Genomic DNA, 21,152 nt, shown 5'->3' with positions numbered 1-21,152 from the left:
TTGTATTTGCCATCTTCATATTTACTGTCTTCTAGATAGAAAGATAGATAGATCGATCTGATGGCACCCACCGTACAAGTTCTCCAAATTTGCGATAAATGGACTTTGGGATGACTCATGAGAAACAATGCAAGAGTACACGCCTTCTCTCAACTGTGATGCAGGCAATATAAGGGCACTATGCATTGAAAAACCTCCTGAAGTGTGAGCAACCGCAGGACTGTTAGTGAAGTGAGACTCATTGAATTGCTTCCCATTTAGTTGCCACTGCACAGAGATATCAGATGGGAAGAAACCGTTGATGAAGCAAAGAAGGCTAGGATTTTGTCCAGAGAGATCGCTGTCTGAGGGTCTGAGGATCCTCACAATGGGTTGTTTGGGGTCTGTGAACATTTGGCAACAATTAGTAAAGATAAAACTCTTTAACAGAAGGCTGAGAACTGTGAGTGCTTACCTCTGTTTTTTGAGATGTTCTGCTGCTGTGAGACATTAGAGCACAAATGCTTTACCTCACAGGTAAAGACAGCATATTTATTCCATTGTTTATATGAAACCTCCAAAATACTTTTCTTGCTTTGAGTACCATTGGCATGATCTATATGTGTTTGGTGAAAGCTATTTTGAACGGTTCCATTCTCTTTCCATTGGATGGAGAAATAATTGACATTCTGACCAACAATCAAACAGGTCAAATTCAGAGGTGTGCCAGATCTCACATGATTTAAAGGACCTTGAAGGTAGACCGCTGACTGCTGACTGGAAGGTGAAATCACTGTTGGACGGTAAATTTATTTGTTAAGATATTACAGGTAAGGAAGAAACTACAACATTCTTTCATGAATTATAAGATTGTGCACAGATATATGCACCTCATTGCAATGAGAGAGAGAGAGAGAGAGAGAGAGAGAGAGTCACATATGGCGTGTTTACCTGCACAAATACTGGTGCTTTTATTAGCAGTTTTCCCACTGGGTTCATCGATAATTTGACAGGTGTAAGTGACCCCTTGATCCCACTCTTGCTGTGGCACCAATATCTCACTGTCCACTTTCACACAGCCATTTTCCATCACTGAGACCTCTAAAGCTGTGTAATTTTTCTCCGTAGATTTTGAAAACCACTTGATCTTCAGGTCAAATCCTTTTCCAGAACACAGCAGTCTTTGTGGCTCTGAACTAGATTGACCCACACTGGGAACAACAACAAGCTCTATGGTAGGATCATCTAAGGGGAACAAAAGTTATCAAATGTCCAGTGAAGAAAACATAATACATCCATATATTAGTAAAATTCATTTCAATCCATGAATTAATGTCTCCGATATAATTAATGATAACATATTACAAGAAGGTTTTAATTGCTTACATTAGTTAACATGAACTAACAATAAAGAATAAGTATACAGCATTTGCTAATATTAGTTTATGCTAATCTCAACATTTACTTATACATTTTTAAAGGACAAGTTCGGTATTTTACACTTAAAGCCCTGTTTACAGATCGTTTCTGATGAAATAAAACGGTTAAGATAAAATTTTGGACAAATGCTGCTGTCCCGAGAATTTTAGGTTTCTTTCGCTTCGGAGTCGCGTACATCAGTCAAAAAATGCGTCACGAGGAAGAAAAAAACATAGGCTATGCCTAAGCCGCACTGGACTAAGTCGCATTTTTTTAGAAATGTATTTCACACACACACACAAAAAAAAGTAACAGACAGCTCTCCGCTACTGACGTGAGCGCTCTAAAGCGGCACTAAAATAATGTTTTAAAACTTTCACAGAGACCTCAAACTGAAAGCACAAATCCTGTCTTTAAATTTAATTTCGTTTTGTATTAATTGTATCTTAATTTTAATCGATGTTTCATCAACAAATTGTCTGGATTTAATAAGAAGTAGCTAAATATAGGCTATTAGAAAATAGATAATCAGGATACGGAGGCGCTGGCGAACCTGGAGCTCGTCTCATAAATGAACCGAAACTCAGCGTAGGTCTATAATAGGTAGCTATTGCCTCACAGACCTGAGACATATAGATAGCTTGAAATGTCTACTTTTTAAGCAGAACAATTCAAAACGAAAGAAAACAGACTGCTGCGCTGCTTATGTAATTCGTATGAAATGAAATGTGCATTTCTCTCTGGCGCTGCGAAGATCGCGAGTCGTCAACTTCATAGCCGACACTGACATAAAAAAAATAACTGTTTTATTAGTTAACAATTTAAAATGTCTCCTGCTATATTGAACATATTTGCCTGTTCCTTACAAAACACTGACAGTGGGGTTTTTGAGGGTTTTTTTTTTTTTTTTTTTTTCCCGACACACACACTATTGATAAACAGGATTTTTTTGGTGTGATTTTTTAATACAATTAAAATTTCATTTAATTTATTGTTTAATAAAATTATAAGCCTATTATTTTTAGTTTATTAACAGCAACAACAGCTGTAAAGATGAAGTTGACGATCGCCATCTCAGTAGCCTAGTGAACGCGCCTATGAGAAATGCACATCATTACATAACCAGAGAGTAGACTATTTCTTTTCGTTTTAAATTGTTAAAAAGACATTTCAAGCTTTCTTAAGATATATTTCATGTCTGTGAGGCATATGCTGAGTTTCGTTAAGTTAGGATGAGATGCGCTCCTGTTTACGAGCAGTGCAAGTGACCGCGCGGGCGCCTCCATGATTGTGTTGTCTGCTAGCCTTTTTGGTATTTGGCAATTGGTTGATTAAAAAAAATATAAATAAAATTAAGATACAATTTATACAAAACGAAATTCACTTAAAAAAATCGTTTTCTGCAAAACAAAACTTAATTAAGTGGTCAAAATCATGTTTGACCCGCTCCATGTCTCTCGATATTGCGTAGGCTACTCGTGTGTGCGGTTCACTTTTCATAATCAACATAAATTAAAAAATAACATTATAATATTTTAACAAATATTAAACTAAATAAGCTTATTTAATGGCTACAACACGTATAGTAGACCTAGACTCTCTATTTGTACAAATTGCTGCACATTCATTTTATTCTGAATTTTGCACACACAAGTTGAAAGGCATTTGTTTGTGCATGCATCTGCAATATTTATCAAGTTCACTGATAATTATGCGTGCATTTATTAATTATTATCTTAATTAATAATGTAACTAGGACAAAGCATGTAAACTGCGTTGTTTGTTTAGAATGGAATGGATCGCAAATAGATCCGAATGAAGAAACGTACAAAACCATAGTAGAAAATGGGTGGGCCCGGACCCGCCGCGGCTGGTGTATAGGTGCACTCAAACACTCCTTCCTAAAACACATTAAACCTTCGTTTACAAAGATGTGAAACTCACCGAGTGGTCAGGGGTGTTCACTGATATGCTCACACAAAAATCGCTGCAAAATATGCTTTCCAACAGGTGTTTTACCATTCGTTGTAAAACTGTGGACCTATTTTTCCAAACGTCTCACACCCGTAGATTCTTCCGTTGAGAGCTTGAATAATAGACACTCCAGCCCAGTTGGTGGCGATAATGCACCTTTGCAAGCAAACCACTGGCATTTCATTGTTTGCGATCTGCCGTAAAAAAAAAAAAAAAAAAAAAAAAAACACGAAGAAGAAGAAGAAAACAACCCCTGAACCCCATTTCAGTTTCCGGCAGCGGAGTAATACCGTACCTCACAGCACATCCAATGCAAGTCAATGGAGGAGACAAAAACTACGATAAAACCTGTTGGAAAACATATTTTGCAGCGATTTTTGTGTGAGCATATCAGTGGACACCCCTGACCACTCGGTGAGTTTCACGTCTTTGTAAACGAAAGTTTAATGTGTTTTAGGAAGGAGTGTTCGAGTGCACCTATACACCCAGTCTACTGGTGGGGGGGAAAGTGAAAGAAACCTAAAATTCTCGGGACAGAAGCATTTGTCCAAAATTTTATCTTAACCGTTCTATTTCATCAGAAACGATTTGTAAACAGGGCTTTAAGTGTAAAATACCGAACTTGTCCTTTAAGATCAAAAGTTGCATCTGTTAACATTATGCACTGTGAACTATCATGAATATGTTATTGACTAAAATAAACAAAGGTGAATACGTTTTGTAAAAACATAGTGTAGTGAATGTAAGGCCAACTCTAGGTGACTCATACTCGGAAATTGTCCTCTGCATTTAACCCATCCAAGTTAGTGCACACACATTAAGAGCAGTGAGTTGTGAACACACACACACACACACACACACACACACACACACACACACACACACACACACGTCTGGTGCACTATCTTTGTGAGGACTCTCCATAGACGTAATGGTTTTTATACTGTACAAACTGTATATTCTATCCCCTTACACTGCCCCTATCCCTAAACCTACCCATCACAGGAGACATTCTGCATTTTTACATTTTCAAAAAAACTAATTCTGTATGATTTATAAGCTTTTGTACCCATGGGGACCTCAGTTTAGGTCCCCACGGTGACACGAGTCCCCATGAGTCTGTGTGCATTCATGTTTAAGTCCCCACCGGTGTAGAAAAACATGTCCACACACACACACACACACACACACGGACCAGTGCTAATGTATTTTTTTTATGTCAAATGTTAACAAACAAGACCTTTTTTGTAAAGTGTTACCGATTAAATGTTTCCTACCAAAAAGGTTTCCAGCAGGATCTGATGTCCAGTTTTTGAAGGGTCTGTGAACTTTGCAGGTAAAACTGTTTCTCTTCTTCTGGTGCTCACTAGGGATTGCAGAATGTGTGGTCAGGGACCAAATGTTTTCAGAAGGGGTCCAGTCCACACAAGTGAAATCTGAGATATCAGTACTGTTGGCCTGGAAGTTGATGCAGACCTCACCAGAGGTGAGATCTTTTACAACACACTCCAGCAAAGCAGTGCCTGACTGAGCTGATTTCCTCCTGATCATCACTACAGGATCCTTCTTCATATCATCTGAAGATCAAACATACATTTTAATACACAATATGTGGTTTTCAGAACCTAAATTGTCACACTTGATCAGTGCAAAAAAAAAAAAAAAAAAAAAAACACTTACCAGCTTGAATTGTTTTGCTCTCTTCTGGGAAACATGGATGTTTAGCAGTACAAACAATGGTCTTCAGATTCAACCACTCGTCTCTCGACAAAGTCAAGTTGCTCACAATTGTATTGATAAGGTCTTTAGAAGCCCTGGTGCCGTTTTTACTGGTGCCGTCTGCCAACCATGACACTTCAGTGTTGTGTGGCGCTTCAACAATACAAGAAATTGTGACTTTGTTCTCCTTCAAAATGTCTCTGAGAGGGGCTCTCTTTACTTGGACTGAAGGTTTGCACACAGACTTTGCTGTAAATGTGAAATTAATAAAGTTGGATTCATAGAATGATGATGCTTATATACTCTTCTTTTTTTTCAACTTACCCATGCACATGTCATATTCTAGCTTGAACTCTTTATAGTTATGGCTGGCTTTACAAGTTTTTTTTTTTTTTTACCTCATATTGAGAGAGAGAGAAGGGGGGGGGGGGAGACAGAGAGAGAGAGAGAGAGAGAGAGAGGGGGGGAGAGAGAGACAGAGAGAGAGAAGGGGAGAGAGAGAGGGGGGGGGGGAGAGAGAGAGAGAGAGAGAGAGAGACTTTTTTTTTTACTTTTAAAACACCTTTTTATTTGACATTATAACATTAAAACAAAAAAGGTGTTTAATATACCTTTACACCTTTCCCATTACTACTACGGAGCCCCCCTAGTCCCATTTTGTCAATTTTTTTTTATTATAACTATCTTGTGGCCTCAAGATAGTAACTCGTGGCCTCAAGATAGTAACTCGTGGCCTCAAGATAGTATCTCGTGGCCTCAAGATACTAACTCGTGGCCTCAAGATAGTAACTCGTGGCCTCAAGATACTAACTCGTGGCCTCAAGATAGTAACTCGTGGCCTCAAGATAGTAACTCGTGGCCTCAAGATACTAACTCGTGGCCTCAAGATACTAACTCGTGGCCTCAAGATACTAACTCGTGGCCTCAAGATAGTATATCTCGTGGCCTCAAGATAGTAACTCGTGGCCTCAAGATAGTAACTCGTGGCCACGAGAAAGTGAGTTTTTTCAAGGCGAACGTTTCCATGTTAATGTTTCCATGGCGACGCGTCACGCGATTGACCGCAGTCACAATAATACTGTATGACAGATGTGTCGCTTTTATTTCGCTTTTCCTTTTTTATTCAAAATATTCACAAACTTGCTTACCATGTAATCAAGCCTATATGATATTCCGATTCTCACATACGTGTAAGTGAGTGTGTTTAGTCGTTTAAAAACCTTTATAAATAATCTTGATCTATAATAACATGATGGGCGCTGCAATGTTGTCCGTCGGATTTACAGCACGTGAATTCATCAGTTTCTCCCGAAATAAATGCAAGAAAGTGGCCGGTGAACTGAGAAGAATAGAGTAAACTTTATAGTTCCTTGTCTTGCACTATGTTTGTCTAATATGAATAACACATGTCGGCAAATTATATTTGAATAGATTGTGATTGCTGCTTCCACAGACATCAGTGTGTTTTACAAACTCCAAATGTATTGTTTTACTCATGCTTATGTGTATTTAAATATCTGAAACCAAAAATAAACATTATGAAGTTGAAAAAACTGCTTAGTTGTGATGAACGCGTCCGACTCTGGCTCAGCGCCAGCCAATGCGCGAAAGCACAGTTTGGATCTGGCAGCACTGAACATTCTAAATGTGGCGCCGTACTCTCAGGGGCTAGTTGATGACATGGTAAGCAAGTTTGTGAATATTTTGAATAAAAAAGGAAAAGCTAAATAAAAGCGACACATCTGTCATACAGTATAGGGTATATGTCGAACGTCGCATTACGAAACCGGAAAACAGAACGCATCGCTTCCGGTTCAGGTCTTTTGTATGTGCTTCTTGCATTTTTTTACTGTTTTACTCAAGATAACTTAAAAGGAGCGAGCAAAGATGATCATAACCAATGTCCCTCGCATGTGAAGATCGATATTTAAAAGTAAAAAAAAAAAAAAATCTTCACACTAACGTTTAGATATTTAAATAGAATAAAACGCCAATAACAAAGTGAGATAGGTAGGTTAGCTGATTACCTTAAAATTCCATAGATATCGGCGTCAGTTCATACGGCTGTTAACACTTTCTATGACAAGCGGATGCGATGAGACCAGGTTTCCGGTTTCGTCATGCGACGTTCGACATATACCCTATTGTGGCTGCGGTGTATCGCGTGACGCGTCGCCATGGAAACATTAAAAGGAACGTTCGCCTTGAAAAAACTCACTTTCTCGTGGCCACGAGTTACTATCTTGAGGCCACGAGATATACTATCTTGAGGCCACGAGTTACTATCTTGAGGCCACGAGTTACTATCTTGAGGCCACAAGATACTATCTTGAGGCAACGAGTTACTATCTTGAGGCCACGAGTTAGTATCTTGAGGCCACGAGATACTATCTTGAGGCCACGAGTTACTATCTTGAGGCCACAAGATAGTTATAATAATTTTTTTTTGCCAAAGTGGGACTAGGGGGGCTCCGTATACTACCACGGGAAAAGTAACTCTCCATCCTCCAAAGAAAACAAATTTGTGCTTAAGCACCACTTCATTCCAAAACTTAACATATCATCATTCATTTTATAATATTCATATTCTAATTTAATTCTAGATTTAACCAAAGCTTTAAACAAGGCTAATATATTAATAGTTTTTCCTTCATTTTCAATTTTATATGCCTTCCAAATAGATAGTTTTGCTTGACCAATCAAAAAATTTGAGAGAGTACAGTTTTCTCTTTGAGAACATGAATATTTACACCCAAAAATAAATATTGTTTTTGAAAAAACCCAACCAAGACTTGATAACATACCCTCTAAAAAACTAAAGAGAGCACACAGTCTTTGACATTCGCAAAAAGTATGAAAAACTGTTTCTAATACATTGCAAAAACTACAAACTAGTAATATTTCAGGATTACATTTAAACAGAAAGGTTTTTGTTGGCATTGCACAGTGCAAAATACGCCACTGCAGGTCTCCTGAGCGCTTCGGTAAAGGACTTTTATAAAACAACCGCCAAGAAGGTGACTGTTCTTGAGATACAGATAAGAAACTTCTCCATTTTGTATCTTTCTTCTCTATTAGTTGTTTAGAAAATGTAATTTTAACACATACAATATACAATTGTTTTTTATTTATTTCCAGAAATGATTCATGTTCTAGCTCTCGAAAGGAAAGGAGCGGTCTTTCTTCTTTAACATCTTGATAACTATGTGGAGTAATAAACACCTCAGGGAAGAGGCATTGCTTTAACCCAGTAGACAAAAACCTCTCAATAAACTGTCTAAGTAACACTGGAAAGGATTCTTTCAGCTTGTTTAAGATGTTTCCAACAATTCTCTCAGATTTTCCCCCAACTTGTCTACAAATTTCTTGTACTGAATTCCATTTTCTTTCTTCTAAATCAATTAAATCTTCTACTTTTGAAATACCTCCTGAAACAAAATTCTTAATTTCGGTATCTGACATATCTTTTTAGCAAACCCATGAATTATAAAAAAGTGGTTCGTCAAGACCAAAATGCTCTTCTCTGTCCGTTTTAAATTGATTCCAGACACTTAGAACATTCTTATGGAAACTAGTAAAAGATACATTTTTAAACATTTCGTTTGACATCAGAAATAACTGTCTGTCAAGTCCTCTTCCACCAGTGTTCCGTAAAATGGCTAAACTGAACATAATCCATGGCTGAGGGTTTCGATCATAAAGCAGTCTTTGAGCTATCTGTAATCTCATTGCTTTCACTTTTGAGACTAGATGGATAAGGCTTTGACCGCCCTCAAATACTGGCAAACACAAGACTCCTGAATTCAGCCAGTGATATCCTCCCCAAAAGAAATCCACAAAGTGTTTCTGGAGTAGTTGTAAAAGGTCTGTTGGAGGGTCTAAAACGGACAGACGATGCCACAACATCGAAGCAGCCAAATTATTAATAACTAATACCCTTCCTCTATAGGACAGCTGAGGTTGAATCCACTTCCATTTCTGAAGTTTCCCCAACACTTTTTCTGCTATTCCATCCCAGTTCTTTGTCATGTATTGATCAGTACCAAAGAAGACTCCAAGAATTTTAAAACCATCTGTTTTCCACTGACACATTTGAGAAAGATGAGGTGGACTTTCTTCCTGCCAATGGCCCAGAAGTAGTGCATTGGTTTTATTCCAGTTCACCTGTGCTGAAGACGCTTCCTGATACAGGTCAAGACTCATATTCAAGTGCTCAATATCTTCTTGAGATCGTATTATCACGGTGATGTCGTCCGCGTAAGCTGTAAGGCTTACGGTAGTTACTTCTGAGATATCAGGATTAAGAACTGAAATGCCATGTAGATTTTTCCTCAAAAGTCTCAGCAAGGGTTCTATGGACAAGGTATATAAAAGTCCAGAAAGGCTGCAGCCTTGTCTGACACCTCTGCACACTGGAAAAGTTCTTGTTAAAACTCCATTAATCTTCAACATACTGTATACATCAGTGTATAGTAGCTGAACTTGTGAAATGAATTTCTCTCCGAACCCGAAGGCAGTCAAAGTTTTAAAGAGGTAGTGATGGTCGACTCTGTCGAATGCCTTCTCTTGGTCAAGTGACAGAAGACCAACATCAAGCTTGTGTATGTCAGTTAACTGTAGTAGATCACGCACCAGAAACAAGTTATCAAAGATGGAGCGTTTCGGAACACAGTATGATTGATCTTCATGGACTATGGAAGCCAAGCATTCTTTCAGCCGATTCGTCAATGCCTTCGAGAGTATCTTGTAGTCTGTGTTTAAAATTGAGATGGGGCGCCAGTTTTTTAAGGACCTTAAGTCACCTTTTTTAGGTAATAGAGTTATTACGGCTCTTCTGCAACTAAGAGGTAAAACTTTCAATTTTTCACTTTCAGTAAAAACAGAATGTAAATCTGGTCCAATAAGTGACCAAAAAACTCTGTAAAATTCAGATGTTAAACCGTCCAACCCTGGGGATCGTCCAGCAGATTGTTGTTCACAAGCTGTACTTAATTCTTCAAATGACAGTGAAAGTTCTAGTTCTTTCTTGTTATCGTCGCTTAATTTAGGGACATCATTAAGAATACGTTTCGTAGAATGACAAGATTTTCGTAGAATGACAAGGCTTGTAGGATAATCTCCTTTTTATCTGTTGTCTCTCTCCCATCGGGTAGTTTAAGATGATCAATTGATTTTCTCTCTCGAACTTTCCTTTCCAAGGCAAAAAAGAATTTTGAGGAAGTGTCCATGTTGTGAAGTTGAGCAATTTTTGCTCGAACTATTGCTCCTTGGTCTCTTTCTTCATACAGATTTTTTTAAATAAATGTATTCTGTTCAAGCAGATCTTCACTTTCCCCATCTTCTCCACTTATAGAGCTACTTAGCTTTAAAATGTCATCTTCCAAACGTTTGATCTTCTTTTTAGTTTCATTCGTATTATTTTGTGTATACTGTTGGCAGAAAGACTTCATCTGGATTTTTCCAATGTCCCACCATTGGCTTAAGGATTTAAACTGTGACATTCTCTCTCTCCAAGCTCTCCAGAAAAGAGTAAAAGAGTGCACGAAAGAGTGATCTTTTAACAATCTATTATTAAAGTGCCAGTAAGATTTGTTATGAGTATTCAATGTTGTGACCGTGACAGATATGTAGTGATGATCAGATAGGGGTGTGGGACTAATACTGCTATTAAGAAAATACTGTCTCTTAGTTTTTTGAACATAAATCCTATCTAACCTGGCTCCAAATATAATTTTTGAACTCATCTTTAACCATGTATATTGTTTTTCTTTAGGAAACGATTCTCTCCACACATCAACAAGTGCATGATATTTTAAAACATTTCTAAGTGCTTCTGCTGATTTTGGGTGAGGTTCATCGTGATTCCTATCAACTGTATGATTAACAGTGCAATTAAAATCTCCGGCTACAACGATTACTCTTTCTTGGGGAATTCCTTTAATCACTTCTTGTAATTTTCTAAAGCATTCAATTCTGTCAGAACCAACATTAGGGGCGTAAACATTAATAAAAGAAAAAGATAAACCTTGCTAAATAATATCTACTTGTTGCATTCTACCAGGTATAATATCTATCATACTGAAATCCTGCCCTTGGAGTTTAGCAGATATCAGAATAGCAACACCAGCACTGACATTTGACCCATGATTGAGAAAAACTTGCCCTTTCCACTCACTAAGCCATTCTGGCTGGTTATATTTATCAGTGTGAGTTTCCTGTAAAAAAATTACACCTGTCTTCTTTAAAGTTAAAAAATTAAAAAGAGCAAATCTTTTCCTTACACTACGGCATCCATTAACATTTAAAGAACCAATGCTCAGGGATGCCATAATTATTAACAGGGAAAAAATAATGCAGCTGAGTACCATTATTGCAAGCTTCATCCTAACCTGTTACACCTTTTTATTGCTACGTTGGATCGTCTTTTTCACTTTAGTCATTATTTTCTTGAGGCGATATCGTTTTTGTCTATTGAATTCTTCAAGAGTTGCATTTGTCATTACATATCTGGAGGAGGCAAGAAAGCCTTTCAAATCTGGAAAAAAACATTTCCATCTGGGGATTCCTGGTACCTTTAGTTTTATCAAGGAAGACACTAATTTGTTTTACAGAATATAGTCTGGAGTTTGTATCACTCGTTTCTAAAGACCCTGCTTGTGAACCGGTTTCTTCCATGTCAAAAAAACTCCCTTCACTTTCACTTCCATCATCTGAATCATCATCTGACAGGATATTATCTGTACTTACATTTGACCACTGACTACTTTTCCCTTCTTCAGATTCATTTTCATTTGTCACAACACTTTGTTTTTCTGTGTCTTTTTGCGGTAAACTCGTATTTTCCTTACTTTTAGACTGAGAACATGCGTTTTCTGACTGACTTACATCAGAAATCTCAGCTCTCTGTTCTGATTGTTTGCCATCATTTGTATTTTCCTCTCGGTTTTGAGGCTTTGAGTTTGTCTCTTCACGCACATTAGAGCTGTTCTCTCCTGCACTGTTATGAGATCTGGGGCACGTCTGCCGAACATGACCATGGTCACCGCAAACATAACAGCGCATTTGTTCCGTGCTGATAAAGATTGTGTAATCTTTACCCTCGATTGATATCTTTATCGCTACTTCAAGCGGGTCATATTGTGCGTTCGGTATTATATAAGTGAAACGTCGAAAGGACATAATGTGCTTTATGTCAGGATTTTTGAGTCCTAAAGGGATCATTCTGATCGGCGCAATTATTTTACCGTAACGCTGAAGTATTTCTTTCAAAGTTTCATCTTTTATAAATGGCGGTACATTGGAAAGAACTACTTTTTTGGAGGGACTAGATAGTGGCAGTAATTGTAAAAACATATTGTTTACCTCAAGCCCTGTCTCGATTAGTTCATCAACCATATCAACTTCAGTAAGAAAAACAACAAGTGCTTTGTTCATCCTGGCAGCTGACTTAGGGTGTACTCACACTAGGTACGGTTGCCATGAACCGGGCCCGAGTACGATTGTCCCCCCTCCCCACTCCCCCACTGGCCTGCACTCACATGAGCCGTTTCTCAATACCAAGTACGCAAAGTTCGGACTTGAGTCCTTGGTAGTTCGGACTGACAAGTTCGACTCAGGAGAACGAACTCCCGAGGACGGGAGGACGCGAGTCCGATAATTCTACAAATGGAACAGCGGCGTACTTGATAGCGTCACTCAGCTTGCTCTGGCTACTCCGGTTATCTCTTTATAGGCTACAAATAAAACGAAATATGTTATAAACCACCACTTTGCCTCTTTTCATTTTCATTTAAAAAAAAATCTTTAACATAATGGCCACACAAATGTGGTTCAGGAAACGCAATTGATTATCTTCACTGCATATTTACAACAACACGAAATATAAAGCACAACCCTGACTCTTTTTGTTTTCATTTTAAAAATATGATGAATAAAAAACATTATAATATTGATCATTAAAACGAATATTTAGCAAAAAGAGACAGGGTTGTGTCATATATGTATATACAGTGAAGAGAATAGGCAACATGCAGACTATAATAAAATATTGTATAGGCTATGTTTTAAATATATAAAATAGAATGACATAACCTTTTTTGTTAAATGTCAGTTTTAATGATCAATAATAGCCATTCTAAAAGTATAAGTAGCCTAAAAGGTATACAACAATAAATCCAACGATTCAGTCAAACATAAGTCAGCTCTCTAAAACGTTAAATTTAAATAGACTAACGTTAAATAAAGCTATGAAACTTCACTTTGCTCTCAGCTAAAACGTTTTGCCAGGGAACAAATTATACATTAATGAGACAAATAAAATAAATAAATCGCCTGTTGGATATACACAAGACGATTTATATCTCATGTTAAACCACTAGACTAGAGACATCCGAGCCACCGGCAAGTCAGCAGCACTAGCCGAGAGAGGCTGTTCTCGGCGGGGTACGAGCGCCGAGCGTCCGATTGCCTGGTTCTCAAAACTCCGAAAACGTCAGATCAAATTTTCAAATAGGCGCTATCTTTATAAATAAACCAAAGATTCGAGCTTTTAACAACTACATTCTCGCCTGAAATACTCTTAAAACTACATTTTGTGACACAATTATAGCAGTATTTTTAAATTACGCGGGGTTTCTCCTCTGCTATTGACGCTTGCTGGTTGGTGTGAGATGCATTCTGGGATACCTGGCTGTCTGAAGTCCGCACAAGTCACCTCTCGATGCATCCTCGGTAAAAGGGGCGGATCAAGAACACATCCGGGGATTCGAACTGGACTTGGCTAGATGTGAACTTTGAATTGGAACAGTACTAGGGCAGCGACTGATGACGTTTCACAAGTCCACAAGAACACAAGTACAGACAAGTTCGCATATTGAGAAACGGCTTAGGGTTTCAGCATTCGTGCCGGAGCACGCTTACGTCATTATGGTGTGACGGTTTCGGGATAAACAGGAAGAGCGGCGCATCGCTCTGAGTCCATCGCTCTGTTTACTTTGTGGATAATTTTGAGTCGTTTGGTCCACAGCCCTCTCACAGCCTGTTGTTAAACAGATCTATCGCCTTTGTGGCACGAAAATTTTCACGTAATCGTGCTGCTCGTATGAGGAGGTTTGCGTCACGCGTCCTGTTCCGTGCTCCAGCACGGTTAGCGCTCACACTGCATGCGAACCGCGCCCGAGTCCAACTGAACCGTGCTCTGGCCCACCTCTTCCAACCGGGCCAGGGCCGGCTAATCGAGCCGCGCCCGGGCACGGTTCGGAGCACTCACACTAGTCAAACGAACCGCGCTTTGGTGGTCAAACGCACTCGGGCACGGTTCAAACTGGCTAGTGTGAGTACACCCTAAATGTTTGAACCACTAACCTTCTGGCTGACGGCTAGCAGAACGTCTTCAATGTTCATGTTCTCCTGCGGCATGCACTTGAATCCGTGTTTGAGAGTCAGCCGTGAGAAAGCGTCGTTTGACTCCATTATTACTCGCAACCCTGCACTATGCGCAGTCTGCGGGTAAATACTATAACAATCCTTTCGTTCAATTTATGAATGACTATAAACAATGAAAGTTGAAAAAGGAAAAACAGAAAAGTTTTCGCACGCGTGCTCAAGCACCTGCAATCTTCCCGCTACCCACAATCCCGAGAGAGAGAGAGAGAGAGAGAGAGAGAGAGAGAGAGAGAGAGAGAAACCATATCGTTTCTAATAAAACACTATTCGGCATGAAATTCCAATTCAAACCTGGCTAAAAATCCTAAAAGCAATAATTGAATCCATTGCTCTGTATGGCAGTGAGATATGGGGACCTCTGAAAACCCAAGATTTCTCAAAATGGGAAAAAGAGGAAATCGAAACTCTGCATACCCAAATTTGTACAAGCATCCTAAAAGTAAACAGAGTGACACCAAACAACTCGTGCAGAGCTGAATTAGGACAATACCCCCTGCTGATCACTATCCAAAAAAGAGCTGTGAAGTTCTACCAGCACCTGAAGCGCAGTGACCCGAGCTCATACCAGGCTGAAGCCCTGCGGTGTCAAGGGCAGAACCGGCACCGGGGCGCACTCTCACAGCTGATGCTGAAACTACAACCAGACCAGCACAGCACTATCTGGCCCAACCAAATTATAAAATTACAAAAACAAAATTACATTACCTATTGGAAAGATGCTACTAAATCACAAAAGAAGATGGAACTCTATTTACACCTGAAAAGAGATTATAAACCAGCAGAATACCTGAGCTGTGTGAAAGAGCATAAAGTGAGAAGGACCCTAACCAAGTACAGGCTGAGTGACCACTGTCTGGCTGTAGAGAGAGGACGACACAGGCAGATATGGCAGCCGAGAGAGCAGAGACTGTGTTCACTGTGCTCTCAGAGAGAGGTGGAGACAGAGGAACACTTCCTGATACACTGTGATCACTATCACAGCATTAGATCAGACTATTTCACTAGATTCCAACAACTAGAACCAAATTTTATGGCATTACCAAATTCAGAAAAATTAAAGCATATTCTGGGAGAGAACTCTAGCTCAATCACAACAGCAGCAAAATATGTAACAGCCTGCCACAAACTATGAGAGTCAGCCAGTGGACAAAACTAAAGTCAGAATCATTCTTATCTTGTCTGAATGTTGGTACAAATGTACAAAGGTGTTTTTTTTTTGTTTTTTTTCTTGTTTATATAAATGTATTCATACATTTGTTTACTGATTGATTTATTGAATTTATTGATTATTTGTGTATGTAATGTCCATTTATGTAATGGCCAATGCTTTGGCAATACTGTACAAGTCATGCCAATAAAGCTCATTTGAATTTGAATTTGAGAGGGGGAGAGAGAGAGACAGAGAGAGAGAGGGGGAGAGAGAGAGAGAGAGAGAGAGAGAGAGAGAGAGAGAGAGAGAGAGAGAGAGAGTCACATATGGCGTGTTTACCTGCACAAATACTGGTGCTTTTATTAGCAGTTTTCCCACTGGGTTCATCGATAATTTGACAGGTGTAAGTGACCCCTTGATCCCACTCTTGCTGTGGCACCAATATCTCACTGTCCACTTTCACACAGCCATTTTCCATCACTGAGACCTCTAAAACTGTGTAATTTTTCTCCGTAGATTTTGAAAACCACTTGATCTTCAGGTCAAATCCTTTTCCAGAACACAGCAGTCTTTGTGGCTCTGAACTAGATTGACCCACACTGGGAACAACAACAAGCTCTATGGTAGGATCATCTAAGGGGAACAAAAGTTATCAAATGTCCAGTGAAGAAAACATAATACATCCATATATTAGTAAAATTCATTTCAATCCATGAATTAATGTCTCCGATATAATTAATGATAACATATTACAAGAAGGTTTCAATTGCTTACATTAGTTAACATGAACTAACAATAAAGAATAAGTATACAGCATTTGCTAATATTAGTTTATGCTAATCTCAACATTTACTTATACATTTTTTAAGATCAAAAGTTGTATCTGTTAACATTATGCACTGTGAACTATCATGAATATGTTACTGACTAAAATAAACAAAGGTGAATACGTTTTGTAAAAACATAGTGTAGTGAACGTAAGGCCAAGGTGACTCATTCTAGGAAATTGTCCTCTGCATTTAACCCATCCAAGTTAGTGCACACACATTAAGAGCAGTGAGTTGTGAACACACACACACACACACACACACACACACACACACACACACACACCCGGACCAGTGCTAATGTATTTTTTTTAAATGTCAAATGTTAACAAACAAGACCTTTTTTGTAAAGTGTTACCGATTAAATGTTTCCTACCAAAAAGGTTTCCAGCAGGATCTGATGTCCAGTTTTTGAAGAGTCTGTGAACTTTGCAGGTAAAACTGTTTCCCTTCTTCTGGTGCTCACTAGGGATTGCAGAATGTGTGGTCAGGAACCAACTGTTTTCAGAAGGGGTCCAGTCCACACAAGTGAAATTTGAGATATCAGTACTGTTGGCCTGGAAGTTGATGCAGACCTCACCAGAGGGGAGATCTTTTACAACACACTCCAGCAAAGCAGTGCCTGACTGAGCTGATTTCCTCCTGATCATCACTACAGGATCCTTCTTCATATCATCTGAAGATCAAACATACATTTTAATACACAATATGTGGTTTTCAGAACCTAAATTGTCACACTTGATCAGTGAAAAAAAAAAAAAAAAACTTACCAGCTTGAATTGTTTTGCTCTCTTCTGGGAAACATGGATGTTTAGCAGTACAAACAATGGTCTTCAGATTCAACCACTCGTCTCTCGACAAAGTCAAGTTGCTCACAATTGTATTGAGAAGGTCTTTAGAAGCCCTGGTGCCGTTTTTACTGGTGCCGTCTGCCAACCATAACACTTCAGTGTTGTGTGGCGCTTCAACAATACAAGAAATTGTGACTTTGTTCTCCTTCAAAATGTTTCTGAGAGGGGCTCTCTTTACTTGGACTGAAGGTTTGCACACAGACTTTGCTGTAAATGTGAAATTAATAAAGTTGGATTCATAGAATGATGATGCTTATATACTAATTATACTGTCATATATGATTCATCTTCATTTTTTTTTCAACTTACCCATGCACATGTCATATTCTAGGCTTTACAAGTTTTTTTTTTTGACCTCATATTGAGAGAGAGAGAGAGAGAAGGGGGGGGAGACAGAGAGAGAAAGAGAGAGAGGGGGGGAGAGAGAGACAGAGAGAGAGAAGGGGAGAGAGAGAGGGGGGGAGAGAGAGAGAGAGAGAGAGAGAGAGAGAGAGGGGGAGAGAGAGAGACAGAGAGAGAGGGGGAGAGAGAGAGAAATAGAGAGAGAGAGAGAGAGAGAGAGAGAGACAGAGAGAGAGAGAGAGAGAGAGAGACAGAGAGAGAGAGCAAATGAGGCGTGTTTACCTGCACAAATACTGGTGCTTTTATTAGCAGTTTTCCCACTGGGTTCATCGATAATTTGACAGGTGTAAGTGACCCCTTGATCCCACTCTTGCTGTGGCACCAATATCTCACTGTCCACTTTCACAGAGCCATTTTCCATCACTGAGACCTCTAAAGCTTTGTCAGGTTTCTCCGTAGATTTTGAAAGCCACTTGATCTTCAGGTCAAATCCTTTTCCAGAACACAGCAGTCTTTGTGGCTCTGAACTAGATTGACCCACACTGGGAACAACAACAAGCTCTATGGTAGGATCATCTAAGGGGAACACAAGTTATCAAATGTCCAGTGAAGAAAACATAATACATCCATATATTAGTAAAATTAATTTCAATCCATGAATTAATGTCTCCGATATAATTAATGATAACACAATTACAAGAAGGTTTTAATTGCTTACATTAGTTAACATGAACTAACAATAAAGAATAAGTATACAGCATTTGCTAATATTAGTTTATGCTAATCTCAACATTTACTTATACATTTTTTAAGATCAAAAGTTGTATCTGTTAACATTATGCACTGTGAACTATCATGGACATGTTATTAACTAAAATAAACAAAGGTGAATACGTTTTGTAAAAAGTTAAAACATAGTGTAGTGAATGTAAGGCCAACTCTAGGTGATTCATACTCGGAAATTGTCCTCTGCATTTAACCCATCCAAGTTAGTGCACACACATTAGGAGCAGTGAGTTGTGAACACACACACACACACACACACACACACACACACACACACACACACACACACACACACACACACACACACCCGGACCAGTGCTAATGTATTTTTTTTAATGTCAAATGTTAACAAACAAGACCTTTTTTGTAAAGTGTTACCGATTAAATGTTCCCTACCAAAAAGGTTACCAGCAGGATCTGATGTCCAGTTTTTGAAGAGTCTGTGAACTTCGCAGGTAAAACTGTTTCCCTTCTTCTGGTGCTCACTAGGGATTGCAGAATGTGTGGTCAGGGACCAAATGTTTTCAGAAGGGGTCCAGTCCACACAAGTGAAATCTGAGATAGCAGTACTGTTGGCCTGGAAGTTGATGCAGACCTCACCAGAGGGGAGATCTTTTACAACACACTCCAGCAAAGCAGTGCCTGACTGAGATGATTTCCTCCTGATCATCACTACAGGATCCTTCTTCATATCATCTGAAGATCAAACATACATTTTAATACACAACCTAAATTGTCACACTTGATCAGTGCAAAAAAAACAACAACTTACCAGCTTGAATTGTTTTGTTCTCTGTGAAACATGGATGTTTAGCAGTACAAACAATGGTCTTCAGTTTCAACCACTCGTCTCTCGACAAAGTCAAGTTGCTCACAGTTGTATTGAGAAGGTCTTTAGAAGCCCTGGTGCCGTTTTTACTGGTGCCGTCTGCCAACCATGACACTTCAGTGTTGTGTGGCGCTTCAACAATACAAGAAATTGTGACTTTGTTCTCCTTCAAAATGTCTCTGAGAGGGGCTCTCTTTACTTGGACTGAAGGTTTGCACACAGACTTTGCTGTAAATGTGAAATTAATAAAGTTAGATTCATAGAATGATGATGCTTATATAATAATTATACTGTCATATATGATTAATCTTCTTTTTTGTTTTTCAACTTACCCATGCACATGTCATATTCTAGCTTGAAATCTTTATAGTTATGGCTGGCTTTACAAGTGTAATTTTTGTCTTCAGATTGAGCACCGATAGATATTTGACTTATGTAAGTAAAGGTGTTTGCCCCTTTATCAGTGGTCTGCAACGTTTTATTTTCAGAAGCCCTGACAGGCTGATCTCCTCTAAGCCATTGTACAGTAATATTGTTTGGGTAATAATCCTTCAACTGGCACTGCAACACGATGCTATCACCTTCCTCTCTACTCAGCAGAGCAATAGTGGGAGGAGTGACACGTTGTACTATTGAAACAAAGAAAGAATCAATTGCAATGTGGTTTAAACAGAACATATAAGAGGTACAAAGTTTATGAAAATCTTAATCAATCATACGAATACTAGTCTTTTTCAATAGATTCAAATAGGCAATATGATACGCCCTGTTCATGCTTCAGTGGGTGGTTATTTACATCATGAGAGTTTTTAAAGTTGCAGATACTGGAATAGAAAAAAAAGATGGACAGAAAAGGAGATGAAAAAACATGCTTCAGAAAACATAGCGAATAGCAGATGGAAGCGTTAAGTAACAGTCAAGCTGAAATAGCAACCAAAAGCAGAACTGAAACCCATCTGCATCTTTGAGACAGGGTTTAGCACATCTGCACAGGAAAGACACCTTTCCATTTACATAAAATTACTCTCCTGTTATGCGATTTATGTTTTAATATACTTTGCAGCATGAAATTTCACACTTACAAATAGTCACACAAAGATGCCGTGCTTCAGTCACCCAATGAACAAAGTCTTGCAGATTTGGAGAAAATTAAGGATTGGATTTAAGAAATGTGCAGTTTATTATATATTCAGAAATGAGGAAAATAATTCAAAACCTAGTGGCAGTGTATATAAACATTTTTAGAGCTACATTAGTTTATCATGCAAATCAGTTTTTTCCTTGAGATGTCAAAAAAAAAACAAAAAAAAAAACAAGAGAAGTCAAATCGTTTCTTTCTTTTATTAAAGTAAAATCTAAAAACAAACAAGCTGCACAATCACATATTTACAAAAAAAAAGAAAAAGAATAACTGTCATAGTCTTAAAGCTGTTCTTCTGAAAGGCCTTGCATCATGTCCTTAAAGGGATCTTTCATTTCACCTGAAAGTATAATTTGACACCAATTACAGCAATGAAAACAATTTCTGTTTAACATGCATAGATCATGTCATGGGGGTGTGTGGAGATGAACCCACTTGCAGACAGTAGTCACAGCAACACAGTTTATTGTACAAATAACAGGAAAAACAAAGCCCACGAGGGGGCAAAACAAGACAAGACAGGACTACGAGGGACTAAACTAGACTATGACTCAGACAATTAACTAGACTACAAACAAACAGCAAAAACAGAACTTTCTCTAGACAATACTCTTGACAGGATACTCACAAGGTTTCACAATGAATAACATGCAAAGTTAGACAATGTACCGACACAGGACAGAGAACATGA

At 38.6% G+C, this 21,152-nt stretch overlaps 1 protein-coding gene across 1 annotated transcript in view; it reads right to left on the bottom strand.

Annotated features, from left to right (window-relative positions):
- Positions 1–21,152, bottom strand: part of LOC307154338 (uncharacterized protein) — a 35,331-nt gene that overhangs the window by 981 nt on the left and 13,198 nt on the right. The window contains exons 10-21 of the mRNA XM_079864181.1: positions 19,653–19,949; positions 19,264–19,548; positions 18,888–19,187; positions 17,988–18,281; positions 17,283–17,570; positions 16,889–17,188; positions 16,025–16,318; positions 5,053–5,340; positions 4,650–4,949; positions 931–1,224; positions 455–772; positions 72–383 (exon numbers count right to left, since the gene is read on the bottom strand). Of these exons, the coding sequence (XP_079720307.1) occupies positions 72–383; positions 455–772; positions 931–1,224; positions 4,650–4,949; positions 5,053–5,340; positions 16,025–16,318; positions 16,889–17,188; positions 17,283–17,570; positions 17,988–18,281; positions 18,888–19,187; positions 19,264–19,548; positions 19,653–19,949 (3,570 nt within the window). The remainder of the gene's footprint in view (positions 1–71; positions 384–454; positions 773–930; positions 1,225–4,649; positions 4,950–5,052; positions 5,341–16,024; positions 16,319–16,888; positions 17,189–17,282; positions 17,571–17,987; positions 18,282–18,887; positions 19,188–19,263; positions 19,549–19,652; positions 19,950–21,152) is intronic.

This window comes from Squalius cephalus (assembly GCF_949319135.1).
Source record: "Squalius cephalus genome assembly, chromosome: 1".
Classification (NCBI taxonomy): domain Eukaryota; kingdom Metazoa; phylum Chordata; class Actinopteri; order Cypriniformes; family Leuciscidae; genus Squalius; species Squalius cephalus.
This window is presented reverse-complemented; position numbering and strand designations above follow the sequence as displayed.